Genomic DNA, 23,884 nt, shown 5'->3' with positions numbered 1-23,884 from the left:
TGATCAGTCTGCATGAGTGGCCCTTTTTTATTTTTTCTAGTTGTAGTTGCATGTGTTTGCAGGAAAGAAGAAACGGTTAATGCGCGCAAAGGTAAGAGAGAGTTCCAACGTTGACGGTACTTGTATATCCGTTACTATTGATATTTCTATTTAGTTAGAATACAAGCCCCCCAAGAAAACCACATCACACCTCCTTGCACTAAAATTTTTTACACAAGCCCATCCCTAGCTCAGCTCAATAGAATAATAATTAACTAATTAATAAAGTCAGCTAGATCTTTGCTACTTACATGGGGAGTCAACTAGAGTTACAGCTAAACCGCCTTGAGACTTGCCTTTTACTAATCGTTTTCTTGGAGCTTGTTGGTATTGAAAACTACCCCTGATAGCTTCCAGAACAGCTTGGGCATTGCGTGTTGTTGGCCGAGAATTGGGATTCTCACCTGTCAGTTCAGTGCAAAGCTGCCTGACACTATCAACGGTAATCTCACTCAGTTGCAGCTCTCTTTCTCGCTTTGAGGCTGGCTGACCCGAGAATATCTCTAGCAATGTCACACCTAAACCATATAAATCAGAGTTGACAGTTGCACGAGGTACCACACTGGACTGTGATGGAAGCCTCTCTGGAGGCACATGTGCAAGAGAAATACCAGACGGAAGAGATGAACCCAATACTCGCCAAAAACCAGTATCAGAAATTTTGGCTACCATTGTAGCAGAAACAAGAACATTGCTAGGTCGTAAGTCACCATGGACAATAGCTCTTGGTTTCAATTCATGAAGATGAACAAGACCACATGTGATATCTGTAGAAAAGTCCACCTGTTCTCGTAATGTCAGGTATTGGGTAGAGAGGGCAGCTCCTGCAATCACATCTGATACCGATCCTTCTAACAGCTCCATAACAATTTGAGAAGGTAAACCATCAGACATCACTATGCCAAATATTGAGGCCACATTGGGATGACGAATGTGACTAGTCACAGCAAGATCATCAGCAAGATGCCTTAAACTCTGGTGTGACAGACTGCGAGTGTCAAGAACTTTCACAGCGACTGACACACCCTTCCATTTTGCTAATCGTCGTTCTACATAAACACAAAATTTAGCCATAAACAATTACATAAGCTTTGGACAAGCTTAGCTGCTACCTCCCAAACTTCCACACCCAATACTGATTTCTGACACGCTCAGGCACTCTTGGTTAATATGGCTCATGCCATTAAGTTCTTTCAGTTTCTCTTCACTGGCAAATAATGCAGCTTCTACATTCTGCTTGGACTTTGTAAGTGCACTAATTTGCATTTTCAGGTTCCCAATAATTAGCTTCTGGTCATCCACCTCAGACTTGGAGTCACAATTTTGAAGCTTGTTGTCTGCCATCTGTTGAGGCAAGGACTGTATCACTGAAACTTGGTCTACTGCATATCCAGACTTGATGCCCTCGTGTTCTTTTTCTATTTCAGCAGCATTTAACTCAACTGCTTCCTTGCTTTCACTGTGCACTTCAGATTTAGCAAGAGTCTTCATTTGAGATGGTTGCTCTGCATGAGTAAGAGAGCATGGTGCAGATTTTCTCTTTTCATCTTTGTCGCCTACAACTACACAAACGGATGTTAACAGAAACATAGCGCACATTGATTACCACTAGAGTACCAGTTGCTACATCATCTGCTGTCTGTGATCGTTTCCTATTTGACTGTTCTGCCATTGCATTGAAACAGTCTTTGACTTCACTAAGAGAAGGTCGCTCCCGTTCTACAGATGACCAGCACTTTCGAGCCAATGCATCCCAGCTAGCAGCAATAGGACTCATTTCTATATTACTATGATCTGATTTATCTGATAATGACATTCCTGGATAGAATTTGTCTGTACTGAGGTGACTGACGAACTCATTAATACCCATACTTTCCAGATCAGCATCCAAATATGCTCGTCTACCATTGAGCATCTCCCAGAAAATAACACCAATACTGTAAATGTCAGATGATTGACGAATCATCTCATTTCTTAGAACCTCTGGTGCCAAATAAGGAGTCATTAGAGTCACCTCATTTACTACAGGAAGTGATGTACTAGGTTGAGTCAACTTGACTACACCACAAGTTTGCCTGGTAACCTGCACATAACCAGTAAAGTTTATACAATCTATTATAACTTGCCAGTGAACATACCAGTATTGTGTCTGGAGAAAGATGGCCATGGACAATGGCGTTTTCATGTAGAAACTCCAGACCATCCACTATCTGCATTGCTGTATCTTTGGCTTTCATGAAACCATCAAACTGAGATGGCAACTCCCAATTTGTGCCAAAAATCAGATCAGCTAGACTTTGGTCTCCGTTATCCTCAAACAGAAGGTCCAATGTGAGTGGAGAGCGGCATGTCAATACAGAACCCAGAAATGAGACAACATTCTTTGCATTCTTGGACTTCCTGAATAACAAAGACATGGTGTACTACCGTACAGTCAATATAGTACACACTACCACTTACCTCAAAGTCAGAAGCTTCTTTAATCGATCACCAGCATTTCCTTCTGTTATTGGTTCAGGTAATCTTTTCAAAACAGCCCTTTTGTTGCCAGGAAGAGAGACATCAAACACTGATCCATAGCTTCCTCTTGACTGTGGGGTTTTTCTAGGGTTTGGCCAGCTAATGTCATTAATTCGAAATTCATGAATGTTCATTTCCAGTTCAAACTTAGCCAAAGAGCCATTGACTTGCCTAACTTGCTCCAGGGCCCTTTCAAATAATGGAATATCAGCAGCTTCATGATTAGCTCTTGAGTCTAGTCGCTGCTTGAGATCATCAATACGTTCTGGAATAGTTCGAAACGTCAGCTTGACTGGCTCTACAGCATTGATAACAATATTCTTCACCGTGTCAGTTAGAAGTGAAAAGTCGTTCTCAAATGACCTATCTAGAAGTTCCTTGTACCCTTGTTCCAAAGTCCTTCTGAATTTCCTTTCATTCATAGAACTGATGAAGTCAGCAAGTTTATACAGAGGCAAAAGTGTTACTTGCAGAGTACCAAGAGCAAGAACAACAGGAGCTACAAGCACCATAGCTACTGTTAGTGCGACAGCAGCAGCTTTCTGCATACCTCCATATTCTCCTAATTCTTGCCCAAATTTCCGTAGAAGCTCTCCTGGATCACGTGTGGGGGTAACGTTTGATACAGCCACCTCAAGATCTTTCAGTTCTTTCATGACAGACTGTACTTCCTCCATTATGTAACCACTGGCCCAGCGAGTGAAATCAAGGAAATATGCAGACTGTGTTATGGCCTTTACAAAACGTTCACGTATAAGTTCTTCCGTCTGCTTGTCATCAAACATCTTTTGTTCTGTTTCTTCCAATTCTTCCTTCTTCCACTTCAAAATAATTCTCTTAGCCTCATCAGACCTCAAATATTTGGAGAGTTTCTCCACCAGTGATTTGATTTCAACTTGAATAGTGTTACGTATCATTGCTATTCGACCACTCTCCATAGAACGACGGAAAGTATTGAATCTTTCCCAGTCATTGTGCCATTTCTTGATACGCTCATCATTTGGCAAATTGAGAGCATACAATGCCTCTTCAAGATGGTTCTCAATCATAATAGTAAGGGACTGGACTGGACTAAAAATAAACAGCCATGCCATTAATGTACATCAAGTAAGTTACGATAGCACAACATACTTGATCGATCTTATAACCATGTAGTCCATTCCTACTGGTAGAACATTACTGATTGCATTACAAAGTTGCTGAAGATCTGATGTAGTTACACCCTGCTCTCGCATCTGAGCTGCCAGTCTGGAATCCATTGTAATCAGTTGTCGATCTTTGAAGCCAGGCCAGCGACTGGCAATTTCATGCCTCATTAGATTCAAGAATTTTTCCCTCTCATCTGGCTTCTGTTGTGTGCACAGGATATCCCACTTGTTGATAACAAAGATTGCTGCATCAGGTGGAGGTACCCGTGCAGTACCCTTTACAATGGCTTTGAGGAGACCTCCCACCTATAGAGCTCAACATGAGACAAGCAGGTATCTAAAATAAATCTCTGCAGTCACCTGTGCTCCCTCCTCTGCAGCAATTGTCCCATTTAGCACATATATGAAACCACAAGCAACATCATTCTGACACTGATGAACAATCTGTCGTGCTGCTGCATCTTCCCCTTCTTCCTCTGTCACTCCAGGACTATCCAATAGAGTAATATTCTGGCCAATACAAAACAATGACAGACTAGTCCTCTGGATGAGAAACTGCACTTACTCGTAGAAAGTCAAGTGGCCAAAAGATTTCAGCTTTCAAGCATCGTTTCTCCTTTCCTCCTGCAAAGAACTGGTTCCTTGAAGGGCTAACATACTTTCTAAACTTGTCTTGCCCATCCTGTTTTCCCAGATCCAATCGCATTGGTCCTTTTTTCTTTCGTCCATGCATGTGCAGCAAGGCATACTTACTGCCATCTTTAGAGCAGCTGATTTCACATAATACTGATGTTGCGGCATTGTAAGAGGTAGGGAGAATTGAAGCACCCAAAAGTGCATTCAACAAAGTGCTCTTACCAGAAGATGTACTTCCTAAGAGGTACACAAAAACCACCTCACATTATAATAACAAGAGTTTCATAATAGGTCATACCTGCAACTAGTAGCACAGGCTTCCCTTTGGTAATTGAGTCACTTGCTTTAGTGAAGTCTGCAGGTTTCATCCAGGTAGATAACTTAGAAAGGTTCAACTTCTCTTGCCATGGACCCAAACTTTCAGATTCAACCAGTTTCTTTGTGTTCAATACCAAAGTTTCAACACGATCCCGTTTCTTCATGAAATCTTCAAATATACCAGATGTGGCAGCAAATGGCTAAAACCAAAGAAATCAAGCAATTTCTTAGCTACCTAGGTGTGTCTAGCAATTCACACTAAACTCAGTCAGCAAACCAACAGCCATTCAGATAAGCTATGCATTAATTTAAAATGCACCCATGACCTAGGGCATGTCTCCACTAGGGTCTAAACATGTTGAAAACCTGTTTAAGTCTGAACATGTTCAAGTCTCCACTAGCCTTAAACATGTTTAACTGTAAACCTAGACAGACAGCTTTTGCTAGTGATAGTAACGCCTGTTCGCTGAGGATGGATGTTAGTTCTATCGCGCTGTTCTTTCTCTTTCTTTGGAGACTATAGGAAGAAGACAGAATTAAGCTATGTCAGAGACGGCGTAAACTGATGCAGAGTGTTCGGAGAGAGCGATTTAATTACTATCTTCAGAGACTTGTGTCTCTGATTGTTCTCGAGACGACCAGAAGACGATTTCCGACCGTCTGGACCAGTGGTGTACGAGAAACGAATTCGCAGGTACAACAAAGTCCCGGATAATTATTTTAATAGCCAGGATAACATGAACAAGTTGAGACGCTGTCTAGCTAAACATGTTTAGAGTTCTAAACATGTATAAAGTTAAACATGTTTAGAGAGCAACAAGTGGAGACACAGCCCTACATTTAATAGGACAGTGTCCACTATAGCCAAGCTTAGTGACAACATAACAATGCATTGTCCTTCTTTACATGAATAGGTTTAACAGAGAACACCTCAAAAAGCAACACTTGCATCTCTATTAATTAGAAAGTTCTCCAGATGTGTCACATATCATCACATTCACATAGGAGAAGAAATACAGATGGGTCATTTTTTGTTATTCTGTTGTATTCAGGAAAGATCTCAGGTTTCCTATCCTAAAGGTCATCCATTCAGTATCATGTGTATGCTTGAAATAATGAGACAGTATTCCCAACTCCCCCCATATCACTCATCAATCATATTTCCAAAATACCGCCCACTTGGCCTAAAGCCAACAGTGATCAAGTTACGTGAATGCCTGAACAGCGTAACTTAACAGATGTAATTTTTCCGGTACAGCACAGTGTAGTAGTAACAAAGTTTCACTCACTAACGTCTAATAAATCTCACTTGCAGTCAAACCATATCAATTATATTTGTGCAGACGATCCGGTTTTGAGATTGGGAATTTCTCCGCTGCTAGGTACGCAACTGTGAAAGAATAAATAGCCCTAAAGCTATTGGGAAAAGAAACCAATCTATGCCCTAGGAATCCATCTAACACTAACACTAACCCTTCAAATTCCTCTCAGTTCTGTGCACGGCCCCAACTCTTTGTTGGGCTAGCTAACAAAAGCCCAACAAACCATCCCATTTTCGTGCAAGTTAATTACCTTACAGTACAGTACACTACTGCATGACGTGTGCTACTCTCCAATCTTACCGTTAACTGGAACTTCTTTCTAGCTTTCGGTTTCTGTGTTTTCTCCATCAATTTGAAAATAGCATCACGAAAATCATCAGCAGTTTCGAAGTCTTCCCAGCCCTCGATATTGTGGTTTTCAGCGCAAACCGTCAGCTCCATCAAATCCATCTCAGCCACTGCAGCGGCCGACGGTAAACACACCTCTTCAACGTCCTGGGTACAGCAGCAGCATTCTACTAGGCAAAAACTAAACAAATCACTAAGCGCAACTGACGTGTGCAGCCGGATACGATCTCGCTTGATGTGCAGACTGAATGAAGCGAATTATAACTTCCCGGTATTCTTCATCGCTTTTGAAAAGATCACAACCTTCAATTCTGAGCTCCTCTGCGCATTCAGAGAGCTCTACAAGGTCCATCTCGGCTACCTCTGCTAGAGAAGGAAACTTGGACGCCATCTTTAGTGGAGATTCTCGTGGTCACCGTTCGAGCCACACCCATGCGTGTGCGCACTTCGATGACGCAGACAGTCACACTCACAACACAACATCCGGGTAAAGTAGGCAGAGCTGATCATGTGACTACATGGACTCATACTACAAAAGTACATATTTACCACATCAGGACTACAGATATCATTACTGAAATGGAAGCACGACAGTATTTACAGAGTTCACTGGCCAGTTAGTCTTACAAAATTTTCATTTCCTTCACTGTCTTGTAAGCTGCTTCTGCTGTAGGTCTCATTCTAGGTACAATTGACCAACATTGCTCAACGAGGCTCTCCCATGCACCAATAACCGATGCTGGTATCTCATCTGAAAGTCTGTCAGCATCTAAAAATTTGCCAGGTTTAGCTCTTCCTTTCATGACATTGACGTGCAGCATTTCTAGTGCCTTTGGACAGTCCATATCATGATACACACGCTTTCCAGTCCACATCTCCCACAGAATGACACCAATACTGTACATATCAGCAGATGTATTATACGGTTGCTGCCGAATTACTTCGGGAGCCATGTACGCCATAGTGCCACACAGTGTCCCTGTCACCAAGAAGATTGGCTTAACCAAGCCCATATCACCAAGTCTAACGTTCTTGTTGTTTGTAAGCTGAAATAACAGACAATGCAGTCAACTATGACTTTTGTCAATAGTGCCAGTTAGCCAAGCAGTCTATCTCACCATAATATTTTCTGGTTTCAGATCTCGATGCATGATGCCTTTACTGTGAAGGAACTTCAGTCCATCAAGAATTTCCAATCCCAACTGCTGTACATGAATGAAGCCTTTTTGCTTTGTTGGTGGAATTCGTTTGGAGCTAAAAATCACATCTTCAAGAGTGCCCCCATCACACCACTCAAACAGAAGACCAAGGTACAACGGCTTGTGTGAGACAACCACCGAGCCGTAAAATTTTACCAAATTCGGATGTATAAAGTGCCTACAAACAATATTAATTGATATATTTCCAAATAGTTTATTGAATTATAGTTCCTACTTGGAATTGTTGAATTCCTTCAAAAATTCATCAGCATTCTCCTTGGTGATAGAGTCCTGCATAAGTTTGAGAGCTGCCACACCTACTCCCTGAACGGTTACCTTGTAAACGTCTCCAAAACTCCCCTTGGCTATTGGCTTCTTTGGACTTGGCCAATCAATATCACTACCACTGTAGTTATGCATATTCAAGTTGAGAATAAAACGTGACATTACCCCTTTCACCTCCTGACATTGCTCTAAAACTTCTTGATATGAAGGGACATCTTTGGCATCTTGCTTAGCTCTAGCTGTTAGTTCTTGCTCTAGATCATGTATTCGAGCTGGAATGTCTTTGAATATTACTTCAACAGGCAAACAATGGGTTTGTAGCAGATTTAGGACAGTTTGACGCAATAGGACTCCTTCTCTTGAACACACTTTTTGAATCATACCCTTGTATGCATTTTCAACAGAGTTCTTGAAGCTCTTATTGCGTGCAGCCCTCACCAGTTCTGTAATGCCATAGACTGGGCCACCAACTACTGCAACAGCTAAAGCTAGTGGGACACCAACTAACAGAACAGGAATAGCAACAGCCACAGCAGCTGCCATCTTTTTTGCATCCCATGAAATTTCTTCAGTTTCTTCAAACTTATCAGTGGATTCAGGTGATGATGGATCTGAGATGGCAATGTCCGCTTTAAGTAAATTGAATTCTCGAGAAATCACAATTGCATCATTCTTAGCTTCTTCATCTGCCCATTTCAAAAATCCCTGAAATGGTTCAGATCTACAGACAGCCTTGATAAATCTAGTAGTAACCAAATCTTCAACATTCCTGTCAGAGAATGCTTCTTGTTCTGCTTCATCCAAGTCCTTCTTCTTCCACTTCATTGCATCTTGAAATCCCTTGGCAGACATCAGGTAATCAGACAGCTCATGAACCATCTTGTCGATCTGTTGACCAATCTTCTGCTTTGCTTTAGCAATATTCCCACTCTTTAGAGACTCCTTAAACATTTTCAGTTGATCCATGTCTTCCATTCGTTTCTGCTTTCTTTCTTCCAGTGGCAATTGCAGCTCACGAAGTGTGTTTTCAACAGACTGCTCAATTTGATCCATTAGCTCATGAGGACGCCTGACCAAACACAGATCAAATCATGACAAAATTCAATACTCGTCATAAATTATGCTAACTCTATAGCTTTCTTTAACATGTTGTCCATTCCTCGAGGAAGGATTCTAGCGATTCCTTGACACAGTCGATGCACATCCTTTGTCGATGAACCCAACTGTTGTGCCTGAGCAGCTAACTTTGAGTTCATTGTAACGATCTGATGCGGTCTAAATCCTTTCCAACGAAAAGAGATGTTGCTAGCAATCTTATGCAAGATTTCCTGACGTTGCTCTTCAGACTGTTGTTGGGACACAATGTCCCATTTGTTGACAACAAACAAAGCAGAGTCGGGACATGGATCTTTATGCGTGCCTTTGGCAACCGCTGACAAAAGTCCACCAGCCTAAAGTAGTCAGTCACATTACAATAGCTACAAACATCCAGTACAGTTAATAGGTAGTTAGTTACCTGCGCTGCTTCTTCAGCTGATCTCATTCCATCCAAAACATAGATGCATCCACAAGCAATGTCTTCTTGAAATCGTTCAGTAATCTGACGAGAAACTGAATCACCTTCTGATTCAGTAACACCAGGACTATCAACTAGGATGAAGTCCTAAAAATTCTTAGGCATTACACAAACCTACACATTATTGGTACACGTGTACCATATATCACTTAAACCTTGAGAAATTCCAGTGGCCAGTATAATTCAACTCGAACACATTTTCTTTGTCTTTGGACCAATTTTTCAAATTTATTGAAAGACAAGCCAACAATAGATCCAAATTTTTCCTCCCTTGACTGATTGACAAAACCTGCTAGCCTCATCACTTCTTCACTATTTGTTAAATCCATCCGCTCTTCCTTTCCGTTGTCAAAATGAATGACAGCATACCGCTTGTCAGAGCTGCCTGAATACTTGATTTCACAAAGCACAGAAGTTGCAGCATTATGAGATGTTGGTAGCAACTCCTCACCCAACAATGCATTTAACAGTGTGCTCTTGCCTGATGATGTACTTCCTGCACAAGTTCAAAGTTACCAATCTCAGTCATTGTTTGCCATATAATGATGCATACACACAATTTACTCATGTTACGCATGTTTATCTAAATTATGAATATCTTCCTATGATCTTGTGATCAACTATATAAGGCCCATTACAATTTTTCTCTGGTCGTGAAATATGTGCATGGCTTTTTAGATTTTAATCCAATGTTTCAGTAGTGAAAACAAGGGATCTTTTGGCAGATTTGGGCCCACCTTTTGTCTCTTCCAGTATTTGGGGCATATAATTGTGACATAACAGGTTGAGCAGAAGCATGTCCAGAACACAGAAAGGAAACGAGTCAAGCAATAAAAATTGTGAGTTTACCCTAGACTCCTCCCATCCCTCTCCTCGCGCGTGCTTCACCTGTTTTAGCAGGTGCTTTTTGTTCCACTATCGGGGAGGGGAGTAGAGTAGAGGACAGTACAGCAAGTGTACACATTATGGAAAAGAAGACCTGATGATTTTATTAGGAGGATGCTATTTTCAGTCACGTGAGAACCATATACATAAATTGAACTAATTAAGATAAAAATATGGGCAATGACATTACACCACTCTCCACATTACTACATCATGTGATCACCAACAGAGCTGGATATAAGGAAATTGTTTTGTCCGAACAAACATGTTTGCCCAAGCCACGCCCATGTAGACCACGCCCATTCTAACAAATTTTGACCCGCAAACAACACTTTATTTCTATTATTTGACATATATACAAAGCATGACAATAACCAGAACAAATTTGAGACAACATACCTGCGAAGCAATCTTTTATTGCGTTACAATAAGTGAAAAAATTATGGAACCTCAAAAGACAAACTTGGAAGTGCACTATAATTATGTGAGACAATAGCAGAACATTAACAGGGAAACCTAGCACAACAATGTGCAAAATTATATTCAGTCAGACCTTCTGGAAAACTATTTGTAGACGCGGTCCTAGAGGATTATGCCACATGTCCCAGTCATCTAAACTAAAGCTGCTAGTGCTATCATCTTGGGTCAACTCTCCAGTTTTCCTTGCTCAGTATTGCTCTCTGAAACCTTGATTAGGACAGCAGTTGGTCTTGCATCGTTCCCACCACAGCCGAATAGCGGCGTCAGCGTGAAAGTCTTGAAGTGATGGTCCTTCATGGTATACTTCCATTAGGTCAGACAAGGTGGTGTTGCTCATGCTGGTGTGCCGGTCTTTCTTGATCAGTTTCAGCAATGAAAACATCCTTTCAACATGTGTGGTAGTTAAGGGGAGACTAATACTATGTCTGGACAGGTGTGGACTATGTACTACACAGACTCATAGCACACCTTGCTGATGTGCAGATATTTTCTAGCATAATGGACTACCTCCTCAACATGAAGAGCAAGAATATTAACCCCTTTGCTTTCTACTGGTTTGGCAAAATGAACAGCAAGAGTTTTTACAGCTTCTCTAACCTCTGCATTATCATCAAGGTTTTTGTCTTCACTATCTTGCTCAGAAGTTTGAACATTAGGTTTTCTTTGCCATGTTTGGGTGTCAAGAAAGGCAATTATATGACAAAGAAGTTTTGGTGTCACACCAACCTAGTCACTCCTTCATTTTATTATCAAGGCATACTAAATCGGTATTCACTTTTTCTGCAGTTACTTAGTGTGCTGACAGAATAGTCTGCCAAAAGGCTCTTTGAAATAAACCGTTTAGGATCTTTCCAGAAGGACTGGAATTTTCAAAGAAACAGCAGTCACTGCTATTTGACAATGACAAGAAAGAAAACATTCACAAATCAGGATGTTTGATTACCGTCTTGGGGACGATGTTTCTACCAATTCATGTCCTCATATTTGGTGCTGTGCTACACGCATTCTAGGTGAAAATTTGTATTTTACCGGCAACTGGTGTCTCAGTAACCCGTCTCACCACTTCACACAAAAGCATATATATATATATATATATATATATATATATATATATATATATATAAGTCATAATAATTAGGCAGATAGTCACTAATCAGTCTTGAATTGTACTGCCATAAACGAACAGATAACTGTATATATATATATATATATATATATATATATATATACACACACACACACACATATATACACTAACCGCGTACAATGAGTTCATTTCTCACACTACCGCGCTGCAGATCTAGATTCGGCGGTGTGCTGTTGGCGAAACTGAATGCTGAAAAGGAGTCGTGACACTGCAGAATATTACATGGCTGAGCTGTCTACATACGTACTACAAGCAAACGATGATGTCAACTACGTACTTCGTGCAAAACAAGCAAGTGCGTGAAGCGATGTTGCGTGTTCTCAACTTTCATACCTACATGCTTACCTAATAAAATTAGCTTTATCAAGCTATGAAATCGGATCGGGGGTCCCACGTCACTATGACGTTTTCGAAAGCGACCAGGCTCTTCTCGCGCTGGAGCAATTCTGGTAAAAGCTCCTCCTCCTCGTGTGATTCACGTGCGGTTAGCGACTGCGCGAAAGAGCCTGGCTTGCAAGGCTAACTTGCTTCCCAGTTCAGGCTTACCAGGGTAGTAGATGTACTCCAAGAAAACATACTCTCTGCTAGTGCACATAGTCTGACTTATGAGTGTCCGAATCATGCCATTTGGGTGTGACCGTTCCAGTAGCCAATGTCTGGACAACGCAATATATGGCCGGACATGGACTTGTTTTGACCGGACAATGTCCAGTGTCAGGGCGTTATAGTCCCCCTGACTGGTCCAATATGGACATTGCTACAGGAAACGCCAGGTAGTAGGTAGGTTTGGATTCGTGCCACCAGATACACCAACACTACCTATAGTACGAAGACAATCACGTCTTGCCAAAAGAGGATGTGCTAATTAATTAAGTCAAAATATTAAAATTCTACAGTTCCATGGCGCCAGACAAGACTCTGGCGCCTTTCGAAATTGGAACAAGCTATGCATTTTCCTCTGTGTAACTGCATGCAATGCATCATGCGCACTTACCATGGCTCCTAAAACCAATAAATACTAGAACCAGGAAAAGGGGTGTGGCTACGTAGCTGTTGCGTCGGTATCTAGCGGCTAGTAGTCTCACCTGCGATCAAGAGAATAGGCCGACCACGAGTACACGACTCTCTGACTTGTTTCAGATCGTCAGCTGTCATCCACACGCTTTGTTCGGGAAGATGTAGCTTTTTCAGCCACAGCAGCACCGCTTCGTCTGTAATCAACTTCTCTACTTTGTCTACAGCGCACGCGAATTCTCGTTGCTTCCTACCGAAGTCTTGAAACACACTAGAAGCCACAGAGAACGGCTGCAAACGACACAGAGTGCTTCATTTTTATCGAAACTACTCAACAATGCAAATCATATATTTGCTTACTGGAGGCGCTGGTTTAAGTTTGTTGCGAGCCTTCACACACTTGAACAATTCCTGACGAAGTTCATTCGCTGTCTCTATGCTGTTGAGGTTGGGTACCTTCAGCTTCTCGCACCACTCCAATAATCGCTTCATGTTCATCTCCATAATTTCGTCCACACTAGGAGGCTCCATTCCTCACACTTCCAACACCGAAACCGTTGCTGCACGAGCCTCGTGTACGCCTGGCACAATACGTGCTGGAGTCCAACACTTGTACGCGTGTACGGAGAAGGCACAAAGGTGCTAGATGATACCAGCTAGCGTTCAGATAACAAGTCGTATCAGCTTTCTGGTTGATGCTGACGTAATTACGTAACGACGTACCTAAAACCCAACCAACGAATGAGGGACGTCTCGCACTAAATATATTAGGCTGTCAGTAATTAGTCTAATTAATTTCAAATTATCATTTGTGCTTTACCTAGTGAAACAAGATGTGGACTGTTGTGCTCAATGTTGCTCTAGTTACAACATGCTCTAGCTTTTTGTGTTCTCTTGCTGCTAGCACAAGTAGCCTACACATCGGTGCGTTGCTACCGGTTGCAGAGAACCCACGATTTTTCAACAAGGACCTAGAGTTTATATGTGAGATAGCCGTAGATCACGTCAACGAATCGCCAGACATTCTTCCAAATCACACTCTCGCTCTAGAGTTGCAAGATTCTATGGTGAGGAGAACGCAAAGTACCTCTAGCTGCTCGTGTTTTTCTTGCTTTGAGTTTCAATAGCTAGCTAGGCAGGTTGTTTGCATATATACTGTAGCGATTTTACGCCCTCTAAGCATGCAGTGGTTCGGATCAGTGGATTCCTGAAAGTGCAACTACTCATACGTTGTAGTGTTAGTCAGAGTGTTGGTGGTCACGCCACTTCACAGTCTACATACTCTACCTACATCAGGTATGGTTTCAATTTCTCTTCTCCCATGCTGAGACTGCACTTTCCCCATCCCCCTCCCCAGGAAAATGAACATGCAATATATTTTGCATTTGAGTGATGCAATACATTTAATTAATTAGATTGTTCACTATAAATTATATTTCACAAATTTGAAAATTTTAGATTTAAATAAGTTTTTTAATTAGGCAGCAATGTAATTTATTATGTTGCTTCACTTTCTTTTGCAGTGTGATGTTGGGCTGGCTATCTATGAACTGTCAAACTTGCTACAGGCAGGGAAAGAGACCATGGTGGCTTTAATTGGTGAGGGATGCTCAACTGCAACCCAACCTATTGCACGAGCAACTCCATTGTGGAATCTGGTTTTGGTATGTGTTGTGTATATATAATATTTGAACTGTTAGCATTTGTCTTTTATTATTAACTTTTAGTTTAATTTTCTTTCGACATCTCCAGCTTTGTCTAACACTGACATTTATCCAAGCTTTTATCCTGTATTACCTTCAGAGAATGGCTTGAATCCAGCTCGTGTGGCTGTGATGAAACAAAACAGGTGGAGAAAGGCAATAATTTTGATTCAATCATCTGAAATATTCGATCTGGTATGTTTGATTTGTCTGCAACTGGTGGCTCATTGTGCATGTGCATGTTGTAGTCTCACATAAATTGTTGTTTATGGAAGAGCTAAACTATTTTACTGTCTAGAATGCTGAAAATCTTCGACAGAGTATGGTGGCTTCAGGTTTTGAAACACCAAAACTGTTACTTTTACCAGAAAGTCACGATTATTCCCATGTCGTACAACAAGTCAAGGTAGGGTTATATATCTGTTACTAATTCTTTACATAATTTTGTACTGCACATGTATCGTTATCGTTTATTGTATGATGAATATCTTTGCCACAGGAAACTGGAATTCGCATTCTCTTTGGACTGTTTTATGAGGAAGTTGGCAGACAAGTTATATGTGAGGTGAAGGTCAATGTAGAGAGTAAATTTGATCTCGTTACTGTAACTTTTATACCATGCATTCTAAAATAGATTATGGAAATATCTTTATAAAATGTTACTGGTATGTTAGTTACAATTATAGTATAGAATATATTGTGACTTATTTACCACTTTTAAGGATGCCAAGTGTTGTAGAACATAAAATATTTAAATAGAAAGGTGTGCAAACCATAGATTTAATTAATTCATTAGCTAAGCTAAGGTGCTGATTATTTTAGTGTTTTGACATTTTAGTTGATATAATGGATAGTTGTTTTTTAGAAAAAACACTATATTTATGGTTGAGAGTGTCTGTATCAGTGAAAATATTGTTTTTCTGATATTTTGCAGTTTTGGAAGAACGGCATATCTGCACCCGACTATGTGTGGCATTTTGTTGGATGGTATCAGTCTCCATATTGGTATTTGGCAACAATTGGTGACAAGGAACAGCCTGGAAGCTGCAGTCGTGAACAGTTACTGACAACAGTAAATGGACACTTTACCTATGACGTTGCTCAAGTGAGAGCTGATACAGATATTAGATTGGCAACAGGAAAGGTGCGTAGTTCAATTAATCAGCTAATGCAGGAGGGCTGGCTCACTCAATTAAGGTGGATCATTTAAATTTTGACATCTGCTAGACGATGTTTGTTTGGTACAGGTAAATGATAAATAGAAACATAGTGCAGTAAGTGTATTGCCAAGCAATGCAGAACATAGCATTGAAATAGTTAATGTGCTAATTTTTGTGAGCCCGCTCTCTACAGAAAGTATTCGGAGAAATTAAATGAGTTTGGGGTATAATTACATCTCTTTTGTAGACGGTGCAGGAAATTGCAAATACTTTATCAAGAAAAAAATCCACTAGTTTCCAAAACGTTTCTGATGTGTTTCGTCAGTACAGTGCATATGGCTATGATTGTGTGCTAGCTCTTGGTTTATCATTGCACAGAGTAGCAGAGCACCTTGCCATTTCAGGAGAGATTAGCAGGCTTAACAACTTTACATACAATGATGACATTTTGATCAAAATAATACGAAATGTGACTAAAGATGAAACATTTGTGTTTGAAGGCTTAACAGTAAGTGCAAACGTATTTATGGGTTTGCTGCCAATATCATTTGCTAACTTTACAATAAGGACTATGTGTATCTTTGTGTAGGGTCCTGTGCGAGTTGCCACTTTGTTTAGTCTTGAAGAGCAGCAAAGACGAGCAGCAGCACATGTTAAGATTTACTACAATACAAGTACGTAATATTGTAATTGCAGAAGTATACTGTCTACGTTCATGCGTTAAGTTTAAGTTTCTGCCGTTTGCTTAATGTATGTGATTTTCTGTAGTCTTTAGATAATTGCATACTACCAGAAAATTGTTATATACAATGACTATCATTTGATTGAACTACTATTTATCTCTGTTGTGTTGTGTGTGTTGTGTTGTGTTGTGTGTGTTGTGTTGTGTTGTGTGTGTGTGTGTGTGTGTGTGTGTGTGTGTGTGTGTGTGTGTGTGTGTGTGTGTGTGTGTGTGTGTGTGTGTGTGTGTGTGTGTGTCTTTTTTAGCAGGATCTAGTCAGAAGGGATATTTTTACTGCTTTTGTAGGAGATCAAACTCATTTTATTGCTCTTGTCACTGGCAATGACACTAAACATTTTTCTTCGATTCCATGGACAAGTATGTAACATTTGTATCTTCTTACGTAATTTATAATAATTATTATGACTGGATTTTATGTAGCAGCAATTAATTCAGTTTTGATTTATAGCAACTAATAATAAACCTCCTCATGACTCAACTCCAGATGTGGAGAAGTATTCCAATGTTGGCTTTTTTGTTGCAATGGTCGTGCTAGCAGCTCTTGGGCTGGTAATTGACTTGGTTTTATTTGTGTTTACACAGCAGCAAAGAAATCACAGGTAACACTTGTTAGACATTGTATCTAAAACGACTGTATTTATTATTATTATTATTATTATTATTAGTCTAATTTTAACTGGTTTCTAATTATAGAATAATGAAGAAGGCTGTACCTCGAATCAACAGGTGGTTAATTCTTGGAACTGCTGGAGTGTTTCTAGCAATCATCTTTTATGGATTTGATGGCCAGTTTTTTGCATTCAGTGACCCTTCTTCACTTCATCTTTGCTTTGTAAGCAATTATAATTGGGTTATGAAGATGCATGATGCAGGCAGTGATTTAACATGTACTGTAGAAGTTGTTTACTACAATACTGTATGTTGTACATGCAGGCTCGCATAGTTGCCCTGGCATTGGGTTTCACCTTTGCTTTTGGAACAATACTGGTTAAGACGATTGCTGAACTTTGCAAACTGCAAGGCTTTAAATGCATAGTGAGGATGACAAGCTTACGTAGCTAATTAGATCTTGTAAGTGCTCTTTAATTGACTTATTGTAGGGAGGCATTAACCAACAGGTATTTCTACGGAATTTGGAGTATCTTCTAATAGGAATTTTGCTGCTATTGGACATTATTTTGTTGATTATGTGGCGCAATTTAGATTCTTTTACAAAGTCTATTCAAGTACTAAATCCTCATGTAAGTGATGTACATAAATCATTTGTAAGATTGATTTAAGCGTTTGCGATGTATTGTGCAGGATGATGACAAAATTAGGTATATTCGTTACAAGTGTTCAGTAGGAGATAGTTGGGCTAATGGTTTTGCTGGCTACAAACTTATCATGCTTCTTGCTACCATTATTCTTGTATGTGTACACATCAAGACTGTGAGCACGAAGGATAAAAGACACTCACCGTATAAAGACTTGATCGTATCGAGTTGTGGTATGGCGTTTTCTTTTGCTGCATTTGGTTTGGTGTTTATTGATGACCCTGGATTGGAGTATGCTCTGGTTTCATTGGTCTTAATTGTGATGTCATACTTGATTCTTGGATCAATGTTTGCATTGAAAGTAAGTTACCATGCTAATGTTAGGTATTCCTTCCTCAGTAGTCCTGCTATATTGTCGATTTTGTCTGTTTGTTTATTTGTCTCCCTGTCTGTTTGTCTGACTCAATTTGTGTTGTTTGTCCGTACTGGTATATTTCATAGTAAGGGCTTATTTCTTTTCTTTTCATAGCCTAATCGAGTTGAGTTGGTAGACCTTGAGTGAGTGTTATTATATATGTATCTACTGTACATTGAATAACTGCATGTTGTACCATATCTCTTTTTGAATAGGTAGTCATGACTTAATCAACCCATTTATGATAGGTTTTTCTAGCTTTGCCTTGTAATGTTATCCAAGGCATTCTTCGTACTTGTGCACATCAAGGAAAAGACCGAGCTGAATACATGCATGCAGTGATTTAGGAGATATCTAACTTTGTCAAGGATTGCATATCTACCAAAGTTACAAATTGGATGTATATGTCATCTTAGCCTCACTAGCTCTTTTATGTAGTTTCTTCATCTGTCTGCCAATTTGCAAGTCTTGTGAGTCAGTCTGTCAGTATTCATGCATATCTGTTTCCTGTCACTTAGTTTGTCAGTTTTTGTGGGTTAACTCACAGTCAAATTTGGTTCTGCTGTTTAGTTTTTGGGTGTTTTGATGTCAAGTCATAACAAAGATAACGTTGATGAAACAGATGCAAATGGTGCAAGAATCAAAGAGCTGCATGATCTCTACAAGGTCAACAAGAATCAAAAGGAGTTGTTGAAACGTATTCAACAACAGGTCTTTGACAACCGGCATGCTTTCAGCAGACTTAGGCATCGTTCGATTGGGCTCTTCCAGCCTCTTCCGGAAGAGTCTGGAAGAGCACCCTTCTTTCCAACTTCTTTCAGTGCAGAGCTGGGAAGAGGGGTGTGCACACGGAGCCTCTTCTGGAAGAGGCTGGAAGAGCCCAATTGAATGCTTCCTTAAGTTAAACTAATTATTAATTAACAGTGTTCTGTTTATTCACTATAGGGTGGTCTTACAGAACAGTTAGCAGCTGCTGTCAGTGAGGCATTACAGCCAGTAGGTAATTTGGTGCCTTCAGAGGTGGTTACAAGTACAGCCAGTAGAATTCACAAAGATGTTGAAATGTGGTAGTTAATTATGGTTCTTTTGCTATTGCTGTTTTTTCATAAGACTATGGACTTTGTTGTTTCGTAATTTTTAGTTAGTTTACTAATTTTCTGTGCAGTGTTGTATTGCATGCTTGTACTGTACTGCCCTGTGCTGTCCAGTGTACGCATACTGTACAGCAGTATGGATGCGCAAATGGTCTGGTTACGCGAGTCTAGTTAATATCTCAAGGCAGCCGTAAAAAGCAAAACCCAGCGCGAGATGTCTACTCTAAGACCGATAGGACGTTGTATAAGATATTTCCAAGGACGTCGCGCTGTTAGAGTAAGTCCTACCAGTGGGTTTCCAATTAGGGGTTGACGGCAACTTGTTTATGTGTGCCTAGCGATTTGCGTCAGCAGCAACCGTACCACTCAGTGATCCTCATCCTTCTATTCCTGATGCTGGATCGCACAGCAGGATACCGCCGGAACCAACAAAAGTAAGTGAATGTTGAGAAATGGATGCTTTTAATCGTCGGTTGTTTTGAATCACAGAAATCTGATGTTTCTTTAGGTCACTCACTTGGCATCTGGAATCACTGTGGCGTCCATAGAGACGTACTCTCCTGTTTCACGTTTGGGGCTTATTGTGGAAGCTGGTAGCCGCTTTGAAACAGAGAAGAATAGAGGCGTTACGCATTTTCTAAGAAATTCAGCGTTTCTGGTAGGATGACCTGTGTGTGTTGTGTCGTTTTGTCGGAGGTTGTGGTTGAGTGTTCGTTTTGGTTGTCTGTACGCGTTAGCAATAGTATGAAATTTTTTGAGAGTTTGCCGGTCTATCTCAAATTCTGTTTTCTCGATTGTTTTGATTCGTTCTCTAAAGTTGCTTTGTGTTGTTTTTTGCTGTTGCATTGTTGTTTGGGTATGGGCTCTTGATCTTTGACTATGAACATTAAGTTGTTTTGATTATATATATATATATATATATATATATATATATATATATCAAGACAATGCTGATTAGCCTGTTCTTCGCCCGAACAAATTATAATTTTAATTAAGTTAACTAACACTAATTCTCATGTATACCCTTCGGGCATTATACAGTTCGGTTATTGGGTGGAGACAACACGAACTCCCGGATGTCTAAAGTCACAGCTATTTTGACATTCCCGTTAGACGTCTTCACTTTCGAACATGTTGCTGCCATTGTACAGAACAGGTGTAGCAAACATGGCAGCTATTTCACACACACACACACACACACACACACACACACACACACACACACACACACACACACACACACACGGGCAAATGAAGGTAGCCATATTTTTAAGAACCCGGATTATAGACTAGACTGGCTTTGGTTTTATAAGTTTGTTTTTGGTCAGTGTTTTTTGTTTAGTATTGTTTACTGCCAGCAAAGATAGATGTCTATTTGTCAGTTTGTTGGTAGGTTGGATTTGTCTTGTTTGTACAGTACCTTGTAAGTTGCTTGTGTCGTTAACTGTTGGAACCTGTTTGTGTGTTTCCAGTCAACATCTGATTACACTGCTTTCCGTATTTCAAGAGAGACAGAGCAATTGGGAGGCCATCTAAGGTGAGATATGGCAGTTGCATTTTACCTTGCAGTTTTACATTGCAGCTTGATCTTTCTAGCGCGACTTCAACTAGAGACCATTTCATATACATGGGAGATTGCATGAGAAATGATATGTAAGCCATTTGGACTTTGAATAGGTTGTGTTGTGTTATGGATCGTATGTATATCTGCCTGCTTGTTTGCAAGCATGCTTTGTGTGTGTGTGTGTGTGTGTGTGTGTGTGTGTGTGTGTGTGTGTGTGTGTGTTTGTGTGTGTGTGTGTGTGTGTTTGTGTGTGTGTGTGTGTGTGTGTGTGTGTGTGTGTGTGTGTGTGTGTGTGTGTGTGTGTGTGTGCGTGCGCACACACACACAGGCAAACATGGTTGACTGGTGCTGTCACTGTTTGTCTAAGGCAGTTCGTGTCTAATGCGCTATTGTATTTGTTTCAGTGGTGTCATGATGGAAGGAATCTCTAGTGTTGCTCTTAATTCATCCTTTTTTCCATGGGAGGTTACGAAGATTTCTATTTTATAAATATAGTTTCGTGGTGGTAATTGCAAACTAAAATGTGTACAGGTCTCTAATCAAACTGCTCGTGTAGAGTTGGATCTAAAACTGGCAGCAGAGTCTCCTACAATTGGTGAGAATTGTTAAGAATTATGGAACTGTATGATGGTGACTGACAGTTTTGCTTTAAATTTCATAAGGAATTATGGAAAGTGTTCACAAAGGTGCTTTTAGGTAATGGATGTCTCTCTGTGTGCATAAGTTTGCTTTGGCTGCAGTTTGATTGGTTTGTGTTGCTGTCTACATGCCTATGTGTATTCTGTTTTGCTTGCATTTTATTGTGAAATAGTCAAGTGTGCCATGTGAGATCATTGACTTTTGTTTCTGTTAGGACAACATTGGGTAACTCTCTTTATTGTCCTACGTACAACTTGGGAAAGATCACATCTGACCATGTGTGTGATTTCCACGTGTTTGTATACTGCCTGCAACCTTGTTGAGTAGTCTGTCTTTTAGTTGCATCAATTTGTGTCTGATCATTATCAACCAAAGAGAATGGTAGTAATTGGCATTGGAGTGAACTCTGATGAGTTTGTGAAGACTGTACAGGACACTTTCAGCTCTGCAAAATCACCCGAAAAAGTGATTGACAAACTGGCAAGTCAATACCATGGTGGAAGTGAACATCGAGTGGAGACTGGATCAGAGCTAGTGCATGCATGTCTTGCCACAGAAGGAGTTGGGTATGGTGGGATTAGTAATCGATGAGTTATTGTTGTCAATAGTGCATGATTGTGTTTGGTAGTTTGAGCAGCAAAGATTTTCTTACCAGTGGACTGTTACAGGCAAGTGACAACTAAATGCTGTATCTTGCAATAGATCATTCCACACATATCTAACTTAACAACGGTTCTTTCTCACTGAGTAGAGGATTTTGGGAGTGACACCATTTATCAAGTGGAGCCCTAACACGATATCAAGGTGTACCATCTGAGATCTGACAAACTGGCGTGAAAGAGCTAATATGGTTCGTGTGCTGTAGAGTCAATAAAGCAGGAAGTGAAGCAGTTGGTGGAAATCCAGCTATGGTGATGGCTATTATAATGATGTTTCTTCGTGTAATGATAGTTATCTGCTAGGTGACTTGTTTCAATACATGCCATTCTGATTCTGGTCTGTTTGGGCTGTATGTGGTATCCCATGCAGATGACGTTAGAAAGGTGACATTGCTGTATGTCGAAAAATCGTGTTTAGGAAGTTAGCTTGCTTTTGTTTTTCCAGGTTTTATCGGCTGCTGTCAACGAGTTCAGTGCAGTTGCTAAGGGCAACATATCTGATGCTGAGTTAACAAGAGCAAAGTGAGTTGAGTGGTTATGCAAATAGTTGGAGTTTTCTCAGTGTTTGTTGTGTCTGTAGGAATCAGTTGAAGGCTAGCATTCTGATGACCCACGAGAGCCAGGTGGAACTGCTGGAAGACATCGGCACTCAGGTATTTACATAGTTTCTGCAGTAAACTGGCAGCAATCTGTGTTTAGTGACACGATTCTCTTTTGTTAGATACTGGTCAATGGGACGTATACTGATGCTCATGCAGCTGCAGATAGTGTGGACAAAATATCTGGTGATGATGTCGTGCAGGCAAGAGAGTGGCTGTTGTGGTATCTTCTGCTGATTGTAAGCCTTTGTGTGCCTTAGGTTGCTAAAAGATTTTTTGGCGGAAAACCAACATATGCTGCTCAGGGGAACTTGTGCAACACACCTTATCTCGATGAACTCAGGAGCTAAGACTAACGTGATGGTAGAAAGACTTGGTAGTGGTGTGTCCTTGCTTGCTCTGTGTGTCATATAAATGGTGGTCGTATAAATATATTATTGGCCAGAATCACGAATAGTAGATTGACTCTGGCATTTCCAGTTGTTACTTGTGGTGACCTGAAGATAGTAATTCTGCAGCGATGAGGTCTCAAGATACATCTGGAGACAATACTTACGTTGGTATTGTAGTGCTAGGTTATAACCTTAGCATGCAGATTCAATTGAGCATAACGTGTATCTACATCTATCTTACAAACGGGGACACACCACACACACACACACACACACACACACACACACACACACACACACACACACACACACACACACACACACACGCACGCACGCACGCACGCACGCCTGGAACCGCCGCGATTTCTGTTGACTCGTCACGCCCTCTGCACGCTCATTCCGCGTGCCGTATCTGTGGGCGTGAACCTAACCAGAAACGCGCCGTAGAACGAGCGAAATATGGTTTTCCTTGGTGCTCGCGTACTTGCAATATTAAGTCGACGCTCTAGTTGTCTGCGACCCAACGTCATACGATTTGCGAGCGTACTGCCAGATGCTGCAGTTGACTACGAGACAGCAAAGAGAGAATTCCATTTGGACGTTCCTCGACATTTCAACTTTTCTAGCGTCATAGAGAGATGGGCTGCAATAGAGAAGGTACTGTAACTGCGTCGGCGCCAAAATTGCGTTGCAGTTGAGCTTTGGCGATCTGCCAGGCTAGAGGAAGACAAAACCCCGCCCTGT

General features: G+C 40.7%; 5 protein-coding genes across 5 annotated transcripts in view; 3 read left to right on the top strand and 2 right to left on the bottom strand.

The window, feature by feature from the left end:
• Window positions 1-110: 110 nt before the first annotated feature.
• On the bottom strand, window positions 111-6,749 carry LOC134184386 (uncharacterized). Its single transcript, XM_062652060.1, has 11 exons — window positions 6,540-6,749; window positions 6,284-6,478; window positions 4,642-4,861; window positions 4,273-4,580; window positions 4,068-4,217; window positions 3,691-4,013; window positions 2,500-3,630; window positions 2,178-2,439; window positions 1,657-2,122; window positions 1,152-1,601; window positions 111-1,088 (listed from the first exon to the last, which is right to left on the bottom strand). The coding sequence occupies exons 1-11, from the start codon at window positions 6,720-6,722 to the stop codon at window positions 283-285; spliced, it is 4,494 nt and encodes a 1,497-aa protein (XP_062508044.1). The 5' UTR covers window positions 6,723-6,749; the 3' UTR covers window positions 111-282.
• Window positions 6,750-6,834: 85 nt separating this feature from the next.
• On the bottom strand, window positions 6,835-13,655 carry LOC134183935 (uncharacterized). Its single transcript, XM_062651524.1, has 8 exons — window positions 13,278-13,655; window positions 12,989-13,208; window positions 9,547-9,887; window positions 9,332-9,478; window positions 8,944-9,266; window positions 7,766-8,884; window positions 7,450-7,708; window positions 6,835-7,377 (listed from the first exon to the last, which is right to left on the bottom strand). The coding sequence occupies exons 1-8, from the start codon at window positions 13,446-13,448 to the stop codon at window positions 6,955-6,957; spliced, it is 3,003 nt and encodes a 1,000-aa protein (XP_062507508.1). The 5' UTR covers window positions 13,449-13,655; the 3' UTR covers window positions 6,835-6,954.
• A 67-nt stretch (window positions 13,656-13,722) lies between these two features.
• On the top strand, window positions 13,723-19,273 carry LOC134183936 (gamma-aminobutyric acid type B receptor subunit 1-like). Its single transcript, XM_062651525.1, has 16 exons — window positions 13,723-13,984; window positions 14,441-14,581; window positions 14,645-14,815; window positions 14,919-15,026; window positions 15,120-15,185; window positions 15,555-15,764; window positions 16,028-16,288; window positions 16,370-16,454; window positions 16,808-16,879; window positions 16,971-17,121; window positions 17,216-17,354; window positions 17,456-17,557; window positions 17,623-17,763; window positions 17,825-18,139; window positions 18,764-18,904; window positions 19,139-19,273. Exons 1-16 carry the CDS (start codon window positions 13,751-13,753, stop codon window positions 19,262-19,264), a joined length of 2,463 nt encoding a protein of 820 aa, XP_062507509.1. The 5' UTR covers window positions 13,723-13,750; the 3' UTR covers window positions 19,265-19,273.
• A 182-nt stretch (window positions 19,274-19,455) lies between these two features.
• Window positions 19,456-23,202, top strand: LOC134183937 (cytochrome b-c1 complex subunit 2, mitochondrial-like). The gene is made up of 18 exons (XM_062651526.1): window positions 19,456-19,564; window positions 19,626-19,721; window positions 19,796-19,945; window positions 20,760-20,824; window positions 20,884-20,940; window positions 21,256-21,316; window positions 21,383-21,446; window positions 21,514-21,547; window positions 21,705-21,768; window positions 21,830-22,056; window positions 22,119-22,158; window positions 22,242-22,294; window positions 22,356-22,401; window positions 22,453-22,533; window positions 22,595-22,671; window positions 22,730-22,802; window positions 22,871-22,951; window positions 23,009-23,202. Exons 1-18 carry the CDS (start codon window positions 19,502-19,504, stop codon window positions 23,096-23,098), a joined length of 1,422 nt encoding a protein of 473 aa, XP_062507510.1. The 5' UTR covers window positions 19,456-19,501; the 3' UTR covers window positions 23,099-23,202.
• Window positions 23,203-23,562: 360 nt separating this feature from the next.
• LOC134184532 (acyl-coenzyme A synthetase ACSM3, mitochondrial-like) overlaps window positions 23,563-23,884 on the top strand; it is a 5,246-nt gene continuing 4,924 nt past the window's right edge. Inside the window, exons 1-2 of the mRNA XM_062652248.1 lie at window positions 23,563-23,797; window positions 23,857-23,884. The exon at window positions 23,857-23,884 is cut by the window's right edge and continues 67 nt beyond it. Coding sequence (XP_062508232.1) covers window positions 23,600-23,797; window positions 23,857-23,884 — 226 coding nt within the window. The 5' untranslated portion in view covers window positions 23,563-23,599. The remainder of the gene's footprint in view (window positions 23,798-23,856) is intronic.

The sequence above is a fragment of the Corticium candelabrum genome, chromosome 9, assembly GCF_963422355.1.
Source record: "Corticium candelabrum chromosome 9, ooCorCand1.1, whole genome shotgun sequence".
NCBI lineage: Eukaryota > Metazoa > Porifera > Homoscleromorpha > Homosclerophorida > Plakinidae > Corticium > Corticium candelabrum.
Note: the sequence above shows the minus strand (reverse complement) of the source record. Positions and strands in the feature narration are given on the sequence as shown.

Excerpts from the sequence above, each read along its gene's own strand:
- LOC134184386 (XM_062652060.1), bottom strand. The coding sequence starts at position 6,722 with ATGGCGTCCAAGTTTCCTTCTCTAGCAGAGGTAGCCGAGATGGACCTT. Across the intron at positions 4,862-6,283 it reads GAAAGAAGTTCCAGTTAACG|CCATTTGCTGCCACATCTGG; the intron begins GTAAGATTGGAG and ends CTTTGGTTTTAG. Across the intron at positions 1,089-1,151 it reads TGGGTGTGGAAGTTTGGGAG|AACGACGATTAGCAAAATGG; the intron begins GTAGCAGCTAAG and ends GTGTTTATGTAG.
- LOC134183936 (XM_062651525.1), top strand. The coding sequence starts at position 13,751 with ATGTGGACTGTTGTGCTCAATGTTGCTCTAGTTACAACATGCTCTAGC. Across the intron at positions 16,880-16,970 it reads TTCTTCGATTCCATGGACAA|CAACTAATAATAAACCTCCT; the intron begins GTATGTAACATT and ends TTTGATTTATAG. Across the intron at positions 18,140-18,763 it reads GATCAATGTTTGCATTGAAA|TTTTTGGGTGTTTTGATGTC; the intron begins GTAAGTTACCAT and ends TCTGCTGTTTAG.
- LOC134183937 (XM_062651526.1), top strand. The coding sequence starts at position 19,502 with ATGTCTACTCTAAGACCGATAGGACGTTGTATAAGATATTTCCAAGGA. Across the intron at positions 20,941-21,255 it reads GATTGCATGAGAAATGATAT|TGGTGTCATGATGGAAGGAA; the intron begins GTAAGCCATTTG and ends TATTTGTTTCAG. Across the intron at positions 22,534-22,594 it reads ATGCAGATGACGTTAGAAAG|GTTTTATCGGCTGCTGTCAA; the intron begins GTGACATTGCTG and ends TTGTTTTTCCAG.
- LOC134183935 (XM_062651524.1), bottom strand. The coding sequence starts at position 13,448 with ATGGAGCCTCCTAGTGTGGACGAAATTATGGAGATGAACATGAAGCGA. Across the intron at positions 9,479-9,546 it reads GGCCACTGGAATTTCTCAAG|GACTTCATCCTAGTTGATAG; the intron begins GTTTAAGTGATA and ends AAGAATTTTTAG. Across the intron at positions 7,709-7,765 it reads AAGGAATTCAACAATTCCAA|GCACTTTATACATCCGAATT; the intron begins GTAGGAACTATA and ends TATTGTTTGTAG.